The sequence below is a fragment of the Pristis pectinata genome, chromosome 21 (assembly GCF_009764475.1).
Source record: "Pristis pectinata isolate sPriPec2 chromosome 21, sPriPec2.1.pri, whole genome shotgun sequence".
Lineage (NCBI taxonomy): Eukaryota > Metazoa > Chordata > Chondrichthyes > Rhinopristiformes > Pristidae > Pristis > Pristis pectinata.
In genome coordinates, this window is record NC_067425.1 from 6,003,999 (window position 1) to 6,023,340 (window position 19,342).

The 19,342-nt window shown below is 40.1% G+C and overlaps 1 protein-coding gene across 1 annotated transcript in view; it reads right to left on the reverse strand.

Annotated features, from left to right (window-relative positions):
* Positions 1 to 17,028, reverse strand: part of trim37 (tripartite motif containing 37) — an 81,025-nt gene extending 63,997 nt beyond the window's left edge. Inside the window, 9 exon segments of the mRNA XM_052035940.1 lie at positions 1,737 to 1,859; positions 2,754 to 2,828; positions 2,830 to 2,842; positions 4,168 to 4,284; positions 7,932 to 7,972; positions 10,262 to 10,363; positions 12,519 to 12,602; positions 15,172 to 15,314; positions 16,744 to 17,028. Of these exon segments, the coding sequence (XP_051891900.1) occupies positions 1,737 to 1,859; positions 2,754 to 2,828; positions 2,830 to 2,842; positions 4,168 to 4,284; positions 7,932 to 7,972; positions 10,262 to 10,363; positions 12,519 to 12,602; positions 15,172 to 15,174 (558 nt within the window). The 5' untranslated portion in view covers positions 15,175 to 15,314; positions 16,744 to 17,028.
* Positions 17,029 to 19,342: the final 2,314 nt, after the last annotated feature.

The window sequence follows — 19,342 nt, forward strand, 5'->3', positions numbered from 1 at the left end:
AATTCCATAAACTATTTGAAAATGACACTGGGAACCTTCTTGTTGTCAATCAACCACCAAAAAACCCAACAGAATCACGTTAACTGGTTATGTATCTCATTTTTACTGCAGAAGCCATTAAAGAAACTGGTCACTGCATATATCTACATCACAGCATCTATCCATCAGTACCTTCTTGGTTATACAGAGTCATGGAAGTAAAAGTTCCTTGCAACCTTTTAAGCCTTTTGAATCTAGGATTAGTCAGGTGTCCGAGCTACTTAGTGCCATATACATTTGCAGAAATATTCAAACACTTAAAAAAAAAGTGTTCTGCATACAAGATTCAAAAGGAAAAATAAAACACCTTCGTGCTTCCCACTGCCATTCATCAATTGCAAAATTCCATTGTACAAATTTTTCCAGGTTGAATTTTTGAATTGCTGCTTCACTTTTTAATAGTTTCTAAGCCTAGAGAATTAGGGAATGCCAAACCTGATTGGCCCAAATGCCTGCTTGCTAATGAATGAATCAACTGAAGCCCACTTTAGACTATTCATTGACTATAAACTATCTTATTGCATAGAATGCAATTTGACAAGAAATTTGGCATGTCCCCTCTGACTCTCAATTTTTAATCAATGCACCATGTAAAGCATCCTATCCTGATGCATCGTGGCTTGGTATGGCAACTGCTCTGCCCATGACTGCAAGAACTGCAGAGAGTCGTGGACAGAGCTCAGCACATCACAGAAACAAGCCTCCCCTTCGTGGATTCTGTCTATACTTCTTGCTGCCTTGGTTAAAGCAGCTAGCATAAATCAAAGAACCCACCCACACAGGATATTCTTCTGCCTCCTCCCCTCCCCCAAAATCGAGCAGAAGCTACAAAAGCCTGAAGCCCGTGCCACCAGGCTCAAGAACAGCTTCTATCCCTGTTATAAGACTATTGAACAGTTCCCTAGTATGATAAAATGGACTCTTAAACCTCTCAATCTACCTTGTAATGACCTTGCACCTTATTGTCTACCTGCACTGCACTCTGTAACTGCAACACTTTATACTGCACTGTTATTGTTTTACCTTGTACTACCTCAATGCACTGTTGTAATGAATCAATATGAACAGAATGCAATTTTTCTACTACTTCTGTACATGTGACAAGAATAAATCAATTTACCAATTTAGAGTGCTTCCAAGAATATTATATCTACAATTTCATAACCTATTTGAGTACAAAGAGAAATCTAGAGTGTTTCAGAGATCACAAGAAAAACAAATTCAAAGCCAAGTAAGTGATTAGTCAATGAAGTTTGAGTGAAAAGATTTAGTTGTGGAAAACAATGTATAGTGGGACAAAAGGAATATTGACTCAAGGAGAGACAATCTGTGGGGATGGGAAGTGACAACAAGATAAAACTAGGCAAGATCCAGAGAGATTTAAGAAGGGTCACAAGTTAGTTTGCATCACAGTTGAAACTTCTCGCACAGCATTACAGAGGAAGGAAAACAAATAAAATTTATCTTGCTGCATGGTGATCTTTACTATGTTTATTGTATTAAAAACACACCCATACGTCCTTGCAGGTGAAAAATGTAACTGTCTCTTGCAATTTGAAAAGGAACAAAATTATGGTCATCCAAAAGGTAGATGAAGCAAGGACTGGATAAGAACACAGGACATGTAGAACCAGGTTAGACAACTTTGGGTTATGTGGTCAAGCTTAGTGGATCAGCATTTCCCTTTATCACCTTACCACTTCTTGAACTAAACTTATTAGCTCCATCAATCGACGTCGCAACTTTGCCACTTCATCATTCACCTTGGTAACATGTTGGTCATAAATCTCAGCTAATGGTTTGAACGTGTGGCCTCCGTGCTGCAATGAAAACAGACAATCACTGTTTGAGAGAAGAAAATGATGAACCATGATTTATGAGCAACAGGGCAGGTACAAGGAGGATTGAGCTACTCTTGCTTCTTTTTTTTAAATTCTTATTTACACAGCTGAAGGCATAGAAAATAAATGCAGCACTACAGTGAATTAAGAACCTTATGACATTTCTAGCTGGCCAAATTCTTGTTAGTTCCTAGAAGAACTATTTACCAAAGAGAAATTAGTTCATCTGCCTTCAGAGTAGACACTTGAGATTACATCAGTATGTCAAAGATATTGCATACACAGTTTTACAGTTGTCAGGAAAATAATGCAAGTGATAACACAACTTAGAAAAGATTATATCAGGCATAGTCAACATGGTTTAATGAAAGGGAAATCCTGTTTATCAAATTTTTCTTCAAGCATGTAAGCAATAGGGTCTGGAATTTCCAAACCATTCAATAAGGTGTCACGCAAGTTGATTGAACAAAATGGAGTTGAGGATAGAAGATTGGTTGACAGAGGGGAAATAAAAAGCAAGCATACACAGGTCATTTTCAAATTGGCAAGTTTTATCAGGGTGCCTCAAGGCATCAGTGCAAAATCCAGGACTCCAAGTAATTGTTCCAAGGGAGTAACTTCACCATGAGTCAGTGGATTCACCACATTCAAAGCCCATTACAACAGGTATTAATTTTGGCCTTGCCAATAAAACCCATATCCTCTACAAGTAAAGATTTCAAAGCTGCACACTAATCAAACCTGGTTTTCTTTCAGGAATTGAAAAGCCATTAGAAGTTAGAATGATAGCTTAACACTGTTGCAGCTGCAACCTTCATAAAAGGTTTCATATTAAGTGAATTTAGAATTATGATTAGTCTCTATTGTACCTACCATTCCCCCCCAAAGTGCACACTGGTGACAGATGCATTTCTTGCAAGTCCAACAGAATACACTCAGTTTCTCATGAATGACTGTCACATCTGAAATAAAAAGTTGAAAAATTAAAAGACATTAAATTTTAATTCTGAAGAATTTACAATAACTTCTAATGCATCAACTTAGGAGTCAAATTACTTTTTACAAAAAAAGGGATTAAACAGCCTAGATCAAAATATGCCTTCTCTTTCTGTAGAAACTCCAAGCAAAAAGAACATTAGGCCATTCACACAGTGCATCATTAGCACAATCTTGCAACTTAAAGCTTCCTATAACTTAGTTCAATTTGTGGTCTCAAAGATCCTGCAAGACGGACTAGGGGTCGTGAATTAATTCTCATTATTGAAAACAAGAGCCTTAGGAGGGGTTAAACAAACTTGGATTGTTTTCCATGGAGTATTGGCAGTTGGGGGGGGGCGCGCGACCTGATCAAAGTACATAAAATTATGAGAGGCATAGATAGAGTACACAAATCAGTCTTTTTTCCCCCCTCAGGATGCACATGCCAAATGCTACAGGGTATAGCTTTAAGGTGGGGGGGGGGGGGGGGGGTGGTGGTGGAGTTTCAAGGAGGTGAGCGAGTATTTTTTTTAAAAATACAGAGTGGTAGATACCTGGAACACACTGCCAGGGGAGCTGGTGGAGCATTTAAAAGGCATTTTAGGCAGGCACATGAACACGCAAGGAAACCACATGAAGGCAGATGTGCAGTTTAAGTTGGCATCATGGTCAGCACAGACATTGTGGGCCAAAGAACAGCACAGGAATGAGTCCTATGTGGCATTCATACCCTAATCATATCTCTGAACAGATATACAGTCATGACATTGCATCTATAATAACTTTGTATCTATAAAGGCCTGATTGTAAAGATTGGAGCCCAAAGTTCAACGTCAGTCTACCCTGCCAAACATTGTGTTCTAGTGAGTTTCATTAGACACGTAAAGGGTGCTGATGTCGAAGCTGCTCAGGTGATCAGCTGTCACAAAGCTTTAATGCAGAGAAGAACAAGAGAAGATCTGTGATGGGGTGGAAGGCATGAAATATTAATTTCCAATGAAGTGGTAGTGCAAGACTAAACAAATCAGAGTACACTCTGTTGGAGTTTATGATAAATAATGTCTACCATAAAGGAACTATATTATCTATCATAAAGGAACTATATTTGAAAGCTGTGCATTTGCTGTGAGGCACCTTCTAACCCATCAATCACAAGGATTAACAGTGGTGGTAGCAAGCCAACGTGTTATATTCAATAACAGCTATTTAATATAGGTTATGGACTAAAGTTATTACAGAGGAACTCTGATTCAGTACTTATTTTTATTAGGTTTTGTACAAGACCTAAATATAGGCGTGAAGCACTTACTTGTCTTTATCATTTTCCTCATGCTTACTGAGATTAGATAGCTGAAGTGTATCCAGTTGTTGTGTGACTTCCTCTGCCCAACGGCAGTTCACGAGCTCCCGCAGCTGAAGAGGTGCCCTACAAAGACAAGGCATAGAATCATAAGTAACTATTATAAATGACTTGTTTACATACAGAAAAATATGGAAGGACATGATAGATATTTCACCAAACAGGTGTATACAAGTGTGGACAAAGTTTTCCTTTATCAACTCCAAGCGTTCCCAGGAAGATACCTACGTGACCAAACGTGCTCAAAACCCAGTCCCATTTAAACAATTACTTCAGCAAGCAAAATGAGGCAGTTTGTAAATAAAACCAGGAAATATTTGCAGATCAGGTTGCAACAGTGTTGAGAGAAATAGTTTAGTGATTTTTTTTTAAATGAAAAGAGTTAAGACAAGGTACAGAAAGGGAGTAAGTGAAGGAAGGCAGGGAAGGAATAAATGTAAGTCTGTGAGAAGGAAGGCAAGGGAGACTGAATAACAAGTGAAGTGACAGCACAAAACAAAAAGATGGCAATGGGACAAGTAAAGAAAGCAATGAATCAAGTCAATCTATAAGTGGGAGTAGAAAAGTCATCATCCGAAATTAAAGTCAACATTGGAGGTCCGAATTCTATTACTTGCCAAATGAAAGATCTGTGTGCCATTCCAAGCTGATGTCAGAGCATCACTGAAGAGTTAAAAGAATAGAGAGGGAGTAGGGCAAAGCATTAATGACAACCACAAGCTCAGCATCACATTTACAGTTTGTCACTCTGAAGAGGACAACTGTTATAAGTAGCAAATACAGAATACCAGACTGAAAGTACAAGTTAACTGAGAGATGAATTTCAATGCAGTTTAGACAAAAGGAATAATTACATTTGCCTAAAGTACATTCAAATTCAAGTGTCATGGATGAAAGTATTTAAGCCATTCCCAAATCTTTCCAATATTTATTTATGCATAACAAATGCTGCACTACTAAATTATATTCAAAATAGGGTAAAGAGCATAACATCAGAATGAATTGTCAGGGATCTTCCCTTCCACCTCCAGTTTCTTTCCCCATTAGTATATTGGAAGTACAAATACAGAGTCCCTCAACATCTCAATGTTTTCACTTGACAGTTTCTGTAAAAAAAACATGAAAGTGTGTAGAGTAGCAGAAGTCTTTTTCTTAAGATCCCTTCAGCTATTGTTTATATTCTGTCAGCACACAGAACAGTCCACCTTTGAAGGCCAGAGCTAGAAAAACAGAACTAGAACACTTCCAGGTATTGACAGACTATGGTACCTTCTTCGATGGAATACAAGTTTCAAGACACCAGTACTGTAATTATAACAGTATTTTTAAAAATATAAGAGGAATGTTCATACTAAACTGTCTAATTTATCTAGTCCTGAATAACTCCAATTTTAAGAAGTTGCCTGTACCAACTGGAATTATAAATATATTTTGTTTTTACTTGTTACATCTTCAACCTCTCACTGCTGCAGTTGGAGGTTCCCACCTGCTTCAAAAAGGGCCCAAGAAGAGCAGGGTGAGCTGCCTTAACAACTATCGCCTGGTAGCACTCACATCTACTGTGATGAAGTGCTTTGAAGGGTTGGTCATGGCTAGACTTAACTCCTGCCTGAGCAAGGACATGGACCTGCTGCAATTTGCCTACTGCCACAACAGGTCTACAGTGGACTCAATCTCACTGGCTCTCCACTTGGCTTTGGAGCAACCAGAAAACAGCAAAGCATACATCAGGCTGCGGGTTATCAATTACAGCTCTGCGCTCAACACCATCATCCCCTCAGTACTAATAAAAAAGCTTCAAAACCTGGGCCTGCATCTCTCTCTGCAACTGGATCCTCGACTTCCTTACTGGGGGACCGCAGTCAGTGTGGATTGGTAGTAACATCTCCTCCTTGCTGACAATCACAGGCACCACCTCAAGGCTGTGTGTTTAGCCCACTGTTCTACACTCACGACTGTGTGGCTAGACACAGCTCAAATGCCATCTATAAATTTGCCAATGACACCGTTGGCAGAATCTCAGATGGCAAGGAGGCAGCATACAAGATCGATTGGCTGGTTGAGTGGTGTCACAACAACAACCTCACATTCAATGTCAGCAAGACCAAGGAATTGATTGTAGACTTCAGGAAGGGGGGTGGGGGGTGGAAGTTGGGAGAACACATTGAAGGGTCAGCAGTGGGCAGCTTCAAGTTCCTGGGTATCAACATAGAGGATCTATCCTGGGCCCAATACATTGATGGAATCACAAAGGCATGCCAACAGCTCTATTTCATTTGAAGAGATTTGGTATGTCACCAAAGACACTTGCAAATTTCTACAGATGTATGGTAGAGAATATTCTGACTGGTTGCATCACCACCTGGTATGGAGGCTCCAATGTGCAGGATCGAAAGAAGCTGCAGAGGGTTGTAGACTCAGCCAGCTCCATCACGGGCACAACCCTCCCTACCAGAGGACATCTTCAAGAGGTGGTGCCTCAAGAAGGCAGCATCCATTGCTAAGACCCTCACCACCCAGGACATGCCCTCTTCACGTTACTACCATCAGGGAGGAGGTACAGACCACACTCAATGTTTCAGGAACAGCTTCTTCCCCTCTGCCATCAGATTTCCAAACCGTCCATGAACACCATCTCATAATTCTTCTTTTGCACTATTTGTTTCTGTAACCTATAGTAATTTTATATTTTTATGTCTTAAACTGTATTGCTGCCGCAAAACAAATTTCACAGCAGATGTCAGCAATAATAAACCCTACTCTGATTGGTAAAGCACCCAGCATTGAAATTCCACTCTCTGAAAGAATGAAAAGAGGCAGTATGACACTTAAAATTATGCTGTATACCCAGAGCTGAAATGAACTGTAATATGCAACATTAGAATGCTGTTAAAGTGCAAATCTCAGATTTCAAACAATTTCTCTTTGGAAGTCCCAAATCAAACTCAATCATTTGAAAAGTGTAATCTAATACATAGCCTGGGAACAGTAAACAGGGCCCTGAAGTTATTTGAATAATTGCAGAATTTAAAAATCTCCCAAAAACATTTATCCAAGCAAATCACACAGCACATTTGTATTTGAATTCAATGGCTGTTCTTCCCTAAAGCAAACACCCTGGCAACCAAACAATAATTCCAATATTGTGTCGAATTAATTTAGGTTGTAATCTGAGAGCAAAGCTGATGATTTTTAACTCCTTAACCATAATGAGAAAAGGCATAAAAATAATCGCTTTTACCATACCTGCAATATCCTGGAGCTTTCAAAAAAAGTTAATTTCAGCTTTAGATATACAACGTTTAAAAAGTTGGGAATAAAACAAAATTTCACCTTGCTCTTAAGTAAATAGAATGGAACCTTGAAGGTAGAAATATTACTATTGAAAATGCTGTGGTGGAAGTAGAAACAAAAAAAAAATTTCTAATGAAAGGTCACCAACTAAAAGAAAGACTCTTACACTCTTTGCACAGCTGCCTGACCCACTGAGAACTTCTGGTTTTATTATAAGCAATGAGAAAATTTATAATTTCAAATCATAAAGACATTACCCATACACAGGTGTCCATATGTTCCCATAAGGCAACCTCTAATGTTTCTGGATTAGAACCAGATAGGTTCGCATACAGCAGCATTACACAGATTAGGTTAAAATGTTTAAATAGTTTCCAGCTTTGCACAATCCCCAAGGCTTCCTTTTGACATGCTCTTACCTGCAGTGTGGACACTGGGCTCTCTGTTCTGTTAACCAACGCTGTGAAGACAGAAAAGCAAATTTTTAAAAGAAACCAGACTTCCCTAATAGCATTTGAGCTCTGGTGGTCTTTTCACAAATGGAAATCATCAACATGTGGTTGTTTCTAGAACTCCACTGTATAGTTTAATAAATTTGTAGATCACACAATTATGCCAACCCTATAATGCAGGAACTCAACACAACTGAAACTGCTAATATTTAAAGCTGGGGTAGGAAAGGGGGAAGAAAAGTGACCATTGATGAACCCAGTAGCATCTGGTGACTCCTGGGAACAGATCCTCTCAACTAGTAAATAATCCAGCACCAAATTTAGATTGGTACCCTAAACAAATTCAGTATAAAAATAGGCCTATGTAGGCAGAAGATAACAGCAGAATCATTTAACAAAACTCAAGGTTAAAAAAAAGTACATTTCTGCACACTCTGCATGTGTGATGTTCAAGTTGCTCATGTGCTAAACAAGTACTTCCTTGGATAAGATATACATGCAAGTGCTATTGTGCAGTTACCCAGCAGCTAAATGCAGAAGCTCCGCTGCTCATAAATTGATTTGTTCAGCAATGTCTAAAGCATACCCAGCACAAACAGACAGGATATTTTAAAAATAGTCAGCTGAAGCATTCAGGATGGATACTATTCAAAGTATTAGTCACATCCGAAAAGATCTAATCTTTCTGGTTCATTCCCACAGTTAGAATTAGTACAATTCTTCTAAAAAGGTACTGCTTCATTTCATTGTTACACTGACTACAGAAAAGGTACATGTAAAATCAACACTACAGCGACACTGGAAAATTTCCAACTACCTTTCATTCTAAACCTTCCCTCCCAATAACTGCTCCAATTGTTGAGTGTATTATTCAAAATTCAAACAATTGCATGATAAAATGTGCATGTATTTGGCTACACAAAGCAAGGTAATCAAACTAACTGGATTAAAATCTGAGATTTCACAAGCTCCTATGGTTTAATATAAAACTCCCTCAAATAATCACTTCGTCAATTTACATTTTCTGCTTCAAAATTACAATTAAAAGTTCCTGTATCACCTACAATCAAGAGATCTTTCACAGGATTTTTGGCAAAAGCACGCAACCTGGTCAATAGGAATGGCCAAATTATTTTGAAGCAGCCTATGCATGAACATACAAAATACAAACAGGATTCCCTCGGGTCTGCTCCAATTCAACCATTCAATAAGATCACGTCTGATCTGACATCAATCTCAACTCCACATGAAAACTTATCACTCATTGCTCAAAGAATCTACCTCAGTCTTAAAAATACTCACTCTCATAGAACATAGAATACAGCACAGTACAGGCCCTTCAGCCCATGATGTTGTACCGACCTACATAAACATACTCAACCTAACCCTTCCCTCCTACACAGCCCATAAGCCTTCATTTTTCTTACATCCACTTGCCTATCCAAGAGTCTCAAATGTCCCTATGGCATCAGCCTCCACGACCATTCCTGGTGGTGCACTCCAGGCACCCACCAGAAGATACCTCTGACATCTTCCCTAAACTTTTCTCCACTCACCTTAAAGGGATGTCCTCTGGCATTGGCCATTGCCAAGACTGAGTTATTCACCCAAGTAGTTGGTCTTCAGCAGTACATTACTGTCCATTGATAGAGTCATACAGCACAGAAACAGACCCCTTGGCCCAACTTGTTCATACTGACAATCTATATCTCTGTAGTCTCCCTATGTCCTCTTCACAACTTGTTTTCCTACCTAGCATTATCAGCAAATTTAACAACGATAACTTTGGTGCCTTTGTCCAAATTATCTAGAGAAATTATAAAGTTGATGTCCCTGCATAGGTTCCTACAGCACACCACTTGTTACATCTTGCCAATCAGAAAAAGACCCTTTTATATGTTTACTCTCCATTTGTCAACCAATCTTCCATTCATGCCAATATGTTACCTCCAACACTGCAAGCTTTATTTGCTGCAGTAATCTTTGAAGCACAGCTTATCAAAATGGCTTCTGGAAACCCAGTATAGTATATGCAATGATTCACCTGTATCCACAGTACATCTTACTTCTGCAAAGAACTCTAATCAATTGGTTAAGCAAGTTTTCATTTCTGATGTGCTACTCTGGAATTATCCTTGTGAAATTGTACAGTTTGAGGAGGAAGGGTGGGATAGTTGCAAATCAGTGCACCATGATTGAATGGAGAGATTTAATTGACCAGTCTTTCCAGACCTTTTTGAACATTTGTACACACATGCACCAGATAACGATAAGTTCAGAATATAACCAGTTCTTACCCTTATGCAACTGAAGCAACAAAGTTTTGAACAGTGTGGACACAGCCGAGCATCACGTAATTTCTCCATACAAATAAAGCACCTGAACACCTCTGCAATGCTCTAGAAAAGTAAAAGCAAAGCATTATTTAATTGGTTTGCAAAACATACATACAAAACAGTTACCAGACACATCAAAACTTCCAGCAAGAGATCTTTTCTAAAATTACGTTGTTTGGGTGCACCAAGGAAACATTTTTGTGGAAAAAGGTTCAGAGATAGTGGGGGGGAAGAGAGGATGTGGGGGCAGCCAGAAGTAGTGGTCAGCATCAGTACCAATTACCTAGGAAAGAAGGGTGATGAGGTCCTGCAAAGTAAGTGAGTTAGATGCCAAGTTAAAAGACAGGACCTCCAGGGTGGTGATCTCAGGATTGCTACCCATGCTGTGTGCTAGTGAGGCAAGAAATAGGAAGATAGTGTAGTTTAACATGTGACTGAGGAGATGGTGCAGGAGGAAGGGCTTCAGATTTTTGGATCATTGGGCTCTCTTCTAGGGCAGATGGGACCTGTATAAATGGGATGGTTTGCACCATCCCAGTGGGGTGGGGGGGGAGGGGGGGCCTTATACAATGAGATGGACTATGACTTCACAATCTACCTTGTGACCTTGCTCCTTATTGCACTGCACTCTCTCTGTAGCTGTGACACTTTACTCTGTACAGTTATTGTTTTTACTTGTCCTACCTCAATGTAACTGCACTGTGTAATGAATTGACCTGTACAATCAGTATGCAAGACAAGTTTTTCCACTGTATCTCAGTACAAGTGACAATAATACACCAATACCAAGATTGGGGCTAGCAGACAGTGGGGAAGGCTATCAAAGCTTGCAGTGTGATCTTGACCAGCTAAGTAAATGGGCTGAAAAATGGCAGATGGAATTTAATGCAGATAAGTGAGGCGCTGCACTTTGGGAGGACAAACCAGGGTAAGATTTACACAGTGTATGGTAGAACAAAGGGACCTGGGAATAGAGATCAACAATTCCTTAAGTGGAATGACATATGGGGTTGTAAAGAAAGCTTTTGGCACATTGTCCTTCATAAATCAGGGCACTGAGTACAGGAGTTGGGATGTTATGTTGAAGTTGTACAAGATGTGAGGCCAAATTTAGAGTATCATATGAAGTTCTGGTTACCTACCCACAGGAAAGATATCAATAAGCTTGAAAGGGTGCAGTGAAAAATTTACAAGGATGTTGCCAGGACCCAAGTTATAGAGAAAGATTGAATAGGTTAGAACTTTATTCCCTGGAGCACAGGAGGATGAGGGGAGATCTTGGAGGTATACAAAATTGAGGAGTATAGATAGGGTGAATGCAGGCAGGCTTTTTCCCCTCAGGTTGGGTGAGACTAGAACTAGAGGACATGGGTTTAGGGTGGAAGGCGAAATATTTAAAGGGAATCTGAGGGGAAACTTCTACACTGAGGGTGCAGAATGAGCTGCCAGCAGAAGTGGTAGATACAGGTTCAATTGTGATACTTCAGAGAAGTTTGGATAGGTACGTGGATGGGAGAGCTTTGGAGGGATATGGTCCAGATGCAGGTCGATGGGATGAGGCAGAATCAGGTTGGCATGGACTAGATGGGCCAAGGAGCCTATTTCTGTCTTGTAGTACTGAGTCTATGACTAGTGAATTTCTACATCACAGTATTCAAGACAAATGTACAGTAGAATTTTTTGATTAAGTGCCAAAGAATGGGAAGGTTTAAGCATGGTGACCTGCTTTCCTTCACTTAATATTGTAATGGCCATTTGTGTTCAAACAATAGCATAGGTTTAGTTTATATTTAGGATGAATAATTTTTATTGCACCACATAGGCCTTCACTTGTCCTTTAAGTAGTTCTCAAGGGCACGTCTAACATTCAATGTCCTGGAAGTATTCAGCAGCAAGATTGGCCTTGAAATCAATGTTAAATCATGTAATTGATTTTTGGGAGGTGGGGGGGTCAACATCTCAATATGTGCATTTAGCCTGTCACTGAAAGGCCATGAAGTAATTCCACAATGCAAAAATTACTGCATTCTAGTCTCCTGATTGAAGGAATGAACAGCAGCTCAAACCATAAGTTAAAGCAGAAAATGCCAAGAGCATTTAGTAGGTCAAGCAATGTCCATGGAGAGCGACACTTAATGCTTTATATAATCTTCTGAAGTTTTGAAGCCATGTCACTCAGCAACTTAATTACTAATAAATAGCAAGATGTTTTCCTTACTTCAACACTTTGCTCATCCATTTTCGTTCTATGCTGCGCACTGCAGATCTTATCCTGAAGACGAATTCTGTTGCTGCTAGACAACTGAAAAAGGGACAAAGTCAGTTTTCCCAAAGACTCCTTACAAACCCAACACAATTCCAAGACTAACATGACCATCAGCCAAAACTTTTGATTTTAAATGTATATATACAACTTAAAGTCAGAATGAGATTGCTTTCTCCCTGGCTGGATTGCTATATATACTGGTAGGCCAAGCCATGTTTTTTTTCTCCATTTGCAGCCTGAACCAATTTCCAGACAGCAAATAAAAACATTAGGATAACAGAATGAGAGACTCGCTAATTTTCAAAAATGTTGAGGATTTAAATTTCAAGATGTGCCATACACATCTGTTATTTAGAGATTAAAAAATAGCCAATCAGACCAAATATTCTTACTACAGAGTAATGCATTCCCTTTCAATCTTGTAACAAACCGCACAGCCAATTAATGTTGACTACAATAAAGTTCTGCATTTTAAGTGCTACATACAATACTCTTTGACTATACAGCAGCTACCACTAGTCATTTACTAAATACCAATGTGAACTTACAATCTTCAGTCAAGATAATATACTGCACTGTTCAATTGACAAAAAGTTGCTAGAAGCAACAGCCCAAAGTACTAATTATGTCAGAGACTAGAGAATGAATGGAGGGGCAGTAACAGAAAGACCTATCTTCATTTTCAGTCTCCAAAGCAAACTTGCTGTAAAGTTTTCTATAAGTAATTTGAAGACTGACCATTTGGAGACTTTTCCTGAATAAGATGGTACTATTTTCTCAATTACATTCCCAACTACCCCCACCCCCCAAAAAAAAATTAACATGCAAGGGTTAGCCATTTTATTGGAAGTTGTTTCTTTGCATCATTTCAAAAGCTGAGCACAGGAATTCTGTGAGATGTGCCTATCATTTTAAATGTGGTAGTTTTTAAGATGGATTCCAACCCTAAATGGAAAAATCCACTGTCAGCTCTGATGCTCAAATAAGGAAGTGCTAATAAATTACTGAAGGCAGATTATAAATGGTAATTCTGTTATCAACCAGACAGTACTGATGATTTGTGAAATCATACTAGTGGGGTGGGGGTGCTGCTATGTGAGAATTCAAATTAACTACTGGAAAAGCAACTTTCTCCAATTACTCAGGAAATGGAAATCCAGTTTAATTGGTATCATTGTCATTGAATTAATTCTACAACTATTGATGCTTTGATGCCTACTAAATCAAAGCTGATGGATGATACCAACTTCAAGGATTGCCAATTCAACAAGTATAATCCATTTCTCAAAGTGTTCATTTTCTTCTTTATTCCACCCCCCCCCCCCCCCCCCCCCCCCCACACACACACACACACACACGGATGTGTGGCAGCTAGGGCTTGATAAAAGGAATGCAGAAGCTGGAATCTAGGGGATGCTGGAGGAACTCAGCAGGTCAGGCAGCATCCATGGAGAAAAGTGGATGGTCAACGTATTGGGTCAGGACCCTTCTTCAGGACTGCATATTATATTCCTTTTTAAAAACTTAAGAAATCCTGGGAGAACAAGACATTTTTTAAAAAAGTGTGTGAACAATTGGATTTTTTTTAAAAAAAGAAAAGCAAAGCGATTGCAAAATCAAGTACTCATCTCAGGTTTCTACTTCAGCACATTATTCTCCCAACATATTCACACCAAATAAAGTTTTTTGTCTGAAATAAATCTCTAGAAACAAAAAATGTTCTACATTATATTTTATAGAAAATCTGATATCAAATCAAATTTATGAAGGTTGTTCATGTGCAAGAAAAAATACAAAGAAATTGATGTACTTAGCACTTAATTATTTCCCTATTTTGCTAACATAGTGAAACCTCAATACGAGGTGCATTGTAAATCATGGTTGTGGATAAACCAAGGTGGAAAGTAGGTAAATTCAGTTTCATTAATAAAACAGGTGTTCAAGTTGCCCCTTGACACAGGTTGCACTGTATATTATACAACTTGTCCACCTGTTGTGCAAGTTGGTTGTTCTAAACTTCAATTATCAGACATTGCAACAAATATCCATACAAAATTACTATCCAATGCAATAGATAATCTTTAGTCAAATTTAAAACTATGCTGGAATGACTTTGAAACAAGTAAACTTTAGGATTAGAGAAGAAGCTACAAAGTTCAGTAGCTGACAGAGGATCAGGACTAGATCAACAGTAATGCTGAAATCAGTTGTCCCACAGGTTGACCAAAAGCCCAGTAGTTTGATTATTAGCAGTATGGCAATCTATCGCAACTTGCAAAGTGCAGTACAAGAGTTACTGACCTCACCCATGTTGCCATAAGCACACACTAAGTGGAGACCAGTCAATGCTCCATAGGTAACAGGGAAAAACTGAGGACAAGTCAGCTGAGGTCATTCTTGGTTACTACACTGCCTGAAGTACTCAATCAGGAAAGTGAAGTTTTTTTTATATAAAAGACTAAACTTTAAAAAGAAACTGCAAAGCAGATTGTATTGTTTAATAGATTATCAATGCTAGAATCATGTAGAGAACAAACTATATTGTGTTTACAAAGTAGTAATTTCACCAAGTGGTTGTAAATTTCTAATCAAATTCACCACTTACCATCAGCTAAAATCCTCAAATTCTGGCTTTGTGTGTGTTCTTTAAGTTAATGGACACTTGAGGTTCACAATTTTAATTGAGCTCAGGACTTTTTTGGGCAATGATGTTCATTGCAGAGGAACAGACTTGAAGTCAGTTAGAGCCTTGGAAAGAACACAGGAGATTTACTGTAATGGTACCTTGGATGAGAGACTTTCATGACATGGAAAACAAAGGCAATAGACCATTCAGCCCCTCATACCTTCTCCACCTTTCAATATAATCATGGCTAACCTTTTACTGCAGCATCAATTTTCTGCACTAACGCCATATCCCTAGACTCCCATGATATCCAAAAACCTATCCATCTTTCCTGCTGCCTCTGCAACCTTGAGGAGAGAGATCAGAGATTGTTCTCTTTATGCAGACAAGGTCAAGTACAATTTAGTAAAAACAGTCATAAAAGGTTCGATTTGAACTTCATGGATTCCGGGTTTTCAAAAGAAGAGATGGACTTCTTTAGTCACATCAGAAGTTCAATACTATGAAGGGGTCTGCATTACAGCAACTAAGATCTCATTAGTTGTCAGTAACTCAATTGCTTTTTTATTCAAAGGCTTTTATCTAGATTCAAGAGATTCTGCAGATGCTGGAATCTGAAGCAATACACACAAAATGCTGGAGGAACTCAGCAAGTCAGGCAGCATCTATGGAGGGAAATTAAAGAGTTGACATTTTTGGTCACGACCCTTTGACTGTTTATTTCTCACCATAGATGCTGCCTAACATGCCGAGTTCCATCAGCATTTTGTGTGTATTGCTTTTATCTAGATTGTTCCCCTGACTGCCACAAAGTATGATACTACCAGAGACAGGACTGTCCTTCTGACTTTTCTGCCTCTCTGGATCAGCCATTGAATTTTCTTCTAGACTGGAATTCAGTTAAACACAGAAACTCATTTCAATCCCACCAATCTTAGACAACACAGTAGATTAAAAAATAAATCACCTACACATTTTTAATGAATTTGGAGTGTCTGTATTCCACAAATTAACTTCCTGCTTAAGGCTAATATGAACGGTGGAACCTAATCACAACATGCAGTTTGTAAATTTAATCTCATTTTCAACAATTGCACCCAGAGGATTGCCTGATCATACCAAAGTGCACCCCGATATCAAACATTCAAAAATAAGTGCATAAAGTAGATGACCTTCAAAGTACTAACGTTGTCCTAGAGACAAAAATCAACGCTTAGTACAAAAGATTGATGCTGAAAATCTCTAAAAAAAATAAATTGCAACAAATATTCAGAAGTTAGCTGACCAGCTAAGCAATTTTAGCAATATGTTTTGTTCTTGTTTTTTAAAGATTTATTCCTTGGTTAAGAATCCTAAAAGTAATAAATGCAGAGGCGTAAGGTAAATAAATTAAGGAAAAGCTCGTATATGTGAATATAAAGCCATCAAACATTTAGTTAACTCACAGGCTGCTATAATACAAGCCCTACAAGCAAGTTCAACAGTGATGCACCTGATCGGAGTCACTGCAGCTTATTGTTGCCGGTAGCCTCTCCCGAGGGGCGGCTTTACCTGAGCCGCTAACAGGGCAGGGGAAGGATGGAGCCTGCGGCCTGTGGCGGTAACACAGTGCGGCCCCTGACCAACGACTGTGGTTGCCGGGGCGGGTCCGCAGTGCCGCAGCGAACGGCCCTTCACCTTCACTCCAATGCTAGCGTCTCACGGCTTCGCTGCCTCCCTCTGCTCACATGTTCTCTCCGCGTTGGGGAAAGCCGTTAATTCGCAGTTTAATTCAAGACTTCGCCGAAGGAAAATTCCCTTCCATCACTTTAACCCGGCTTCAAATCCACAGGCGACCGTTTGTCACCCGGGACGACAGCCAATCAGCGCCGAGATGACGGCTGCTTGAGTCTTCCCCCCCCCTCCCATGAAAACGCAGACACCCGCCCACCCGGCCCGACCACGTGGGAGGCGGGCGGACCAGTAACAACCAATCGACTTCAAGATTGGGTCTCCGACTTCGCCAATCATGAAGTGGATTGGCGAGCCTCTCTCGCCCTCCCGGCCTATCGCCACCCCGCTCTCTTGGATCCGTTCCCGCCCCCCAACCCCCGGCGAACACTCGCGCCAAGAGGAGATACCGCGATGATTTATGGCCTTCCCTAGCAACCGGGATGGCGCATCTCCATCTTCCACTGAAGCCAAGTGAAATTATAAATGACCAATTTATGGTTACAAGATCCAACTGCAAAAGTACTCAAGGTCTTATATTACAGAGAAGGGGCAAACTTCAGCAAGTTGAGCCCAAATTCAACAGGAGCCAGGAGCAGAGATTTGGCCCATCGAGGCTGCACCGCCATTCAGTACAATTGTGGCTGCTCTTTTGCCCAGGCGCTACTTTCCTGCTGGAATCCCATATCCATTGATTCACTTAATATCTAAGTTTTTACCAATGTTGTGTTTGAATATACTCTGAGCCTCCATAATCTTCTTGGATGGAGAATTCCAAAGATCATTTTCTTGATTGAAGAAATTTCTTCTGATCTCTTGTCTTGAATGGCCGATATCTTACTCTGAGAATGTCATGTCTGAATCCAGGCAACCCACCCAAGAGGAACATCTTCACCTCATCTACAAAGCCCTGTAGTAATTCTGAGTGTTTGAACAAGTGTTGGATAAATTATCTGTTTCAGGTCCTCCAGAGATCCTTACCGTCAGAGAAGCCAATCTCCAACCAATTCGATTCACTCCAAGTGATAATCAAAAATTGGCTGAGAGCTCTGAGTACAGCAAACGCTGTGTTGGACCCAACAACATCCCATCTTAATATTGACAGTGCTCCAAAACTAGATGCACTTGTAGCCAAGCTGCTCTAGTACAGTTACAATATTGGTAACTACTGGACAATGTGGAAAATTATCCAGGTATGTCTTTTCACAAAACGCTGAACAAATCTAATCCATCTAATTATCACCAATTGGTCTCTTCTTAATCATCAAGAAAACTGTCATTGTCAGTGGTATCAAGAGACACCAAAAATTGATGCCCAGTTTGGTTGCACCAGGACCATTCAGCTCCAGACCTTGTCACAGCCTCAGTCCAAACATGGACCAAAGAATGAGTACCAGATGTGAGGTGGAAGTGACTGTCCTTGACATCAAGGTAGCATTGAAACAAATGTGGCATCAAGGTGCCCTGGTGAAAGTGGACTTTATGGGAATCAAAGAGTAAATAGTCCATAGCTGGAGTCATATTTTGCACAAAGGAAGATGGTTGTTGGAGGTCAATCACTGCAAGAGGTCCTCAAGGCAGTTTTTTGGGCCCAACCATTTTCAGCTGCTTCATCAGTGATCTTCCTTCTATCATAAAGTCAGAGGTGGGGGTTGGGGGGGTGTTCTGATTGCATAATGTATAATTCCATCTTCAACCATTCAGCAGGTGAAGCAGCCCATGACTACATGCAGCGACACAGACAACATTCAGGCATGGGCTAAGAAGTGGCAAATAACTTTCGCGCCACAAAAGTCCCAGACACTGACTACGTCCAACAAGTCTAACCACCTATCCTTGATATTCAATGGCATTTCTATTGACAAGTCACTCACCAACAATACCTTGGGGGTCACCATCGACAAGAAACTCAGCTGGACCAGCCACATGATCACAGTGGCTACAAGAACAGGTTTGAGGCTGGGTATCCTATAGCGAGTAACTCACCTCCTGACAGGTAAAGCCTCTCTATCAAGGCATAAATCAGGAATGTGATGGAATACTCTTCACTTGCAGGGCTGAGTGCTGCTCCAACAACTCAAGAAGGTCAACACGATCCAGGACAAAGCCGCCAGCTTGATTGACACTCCATCCACCACCCTAAACATCTGTTCCCGCCTCACTGGCGCACAGTAGCTGCAGTGTCTATCCTCTACCACCAAAAAGAACAAAGCAAGGAACAGGTTCCCCTCCAAGCCACACACTATCCTGACTTGGAAAGACATGGCCAATCCTTCATCATCACTGGTCCAGATCCTGGAACACCCCCAACAGCACTGTGGGAGTACCTTCACCAGAACAACTGCAACAGCTCAAGAAGGCGGCCATCATCTCCTTCTGGAGGAATTAGGAATGGGCAATAAATGTTGACCTAGCTAGCAATGCCCAGATCCTGAAAGTG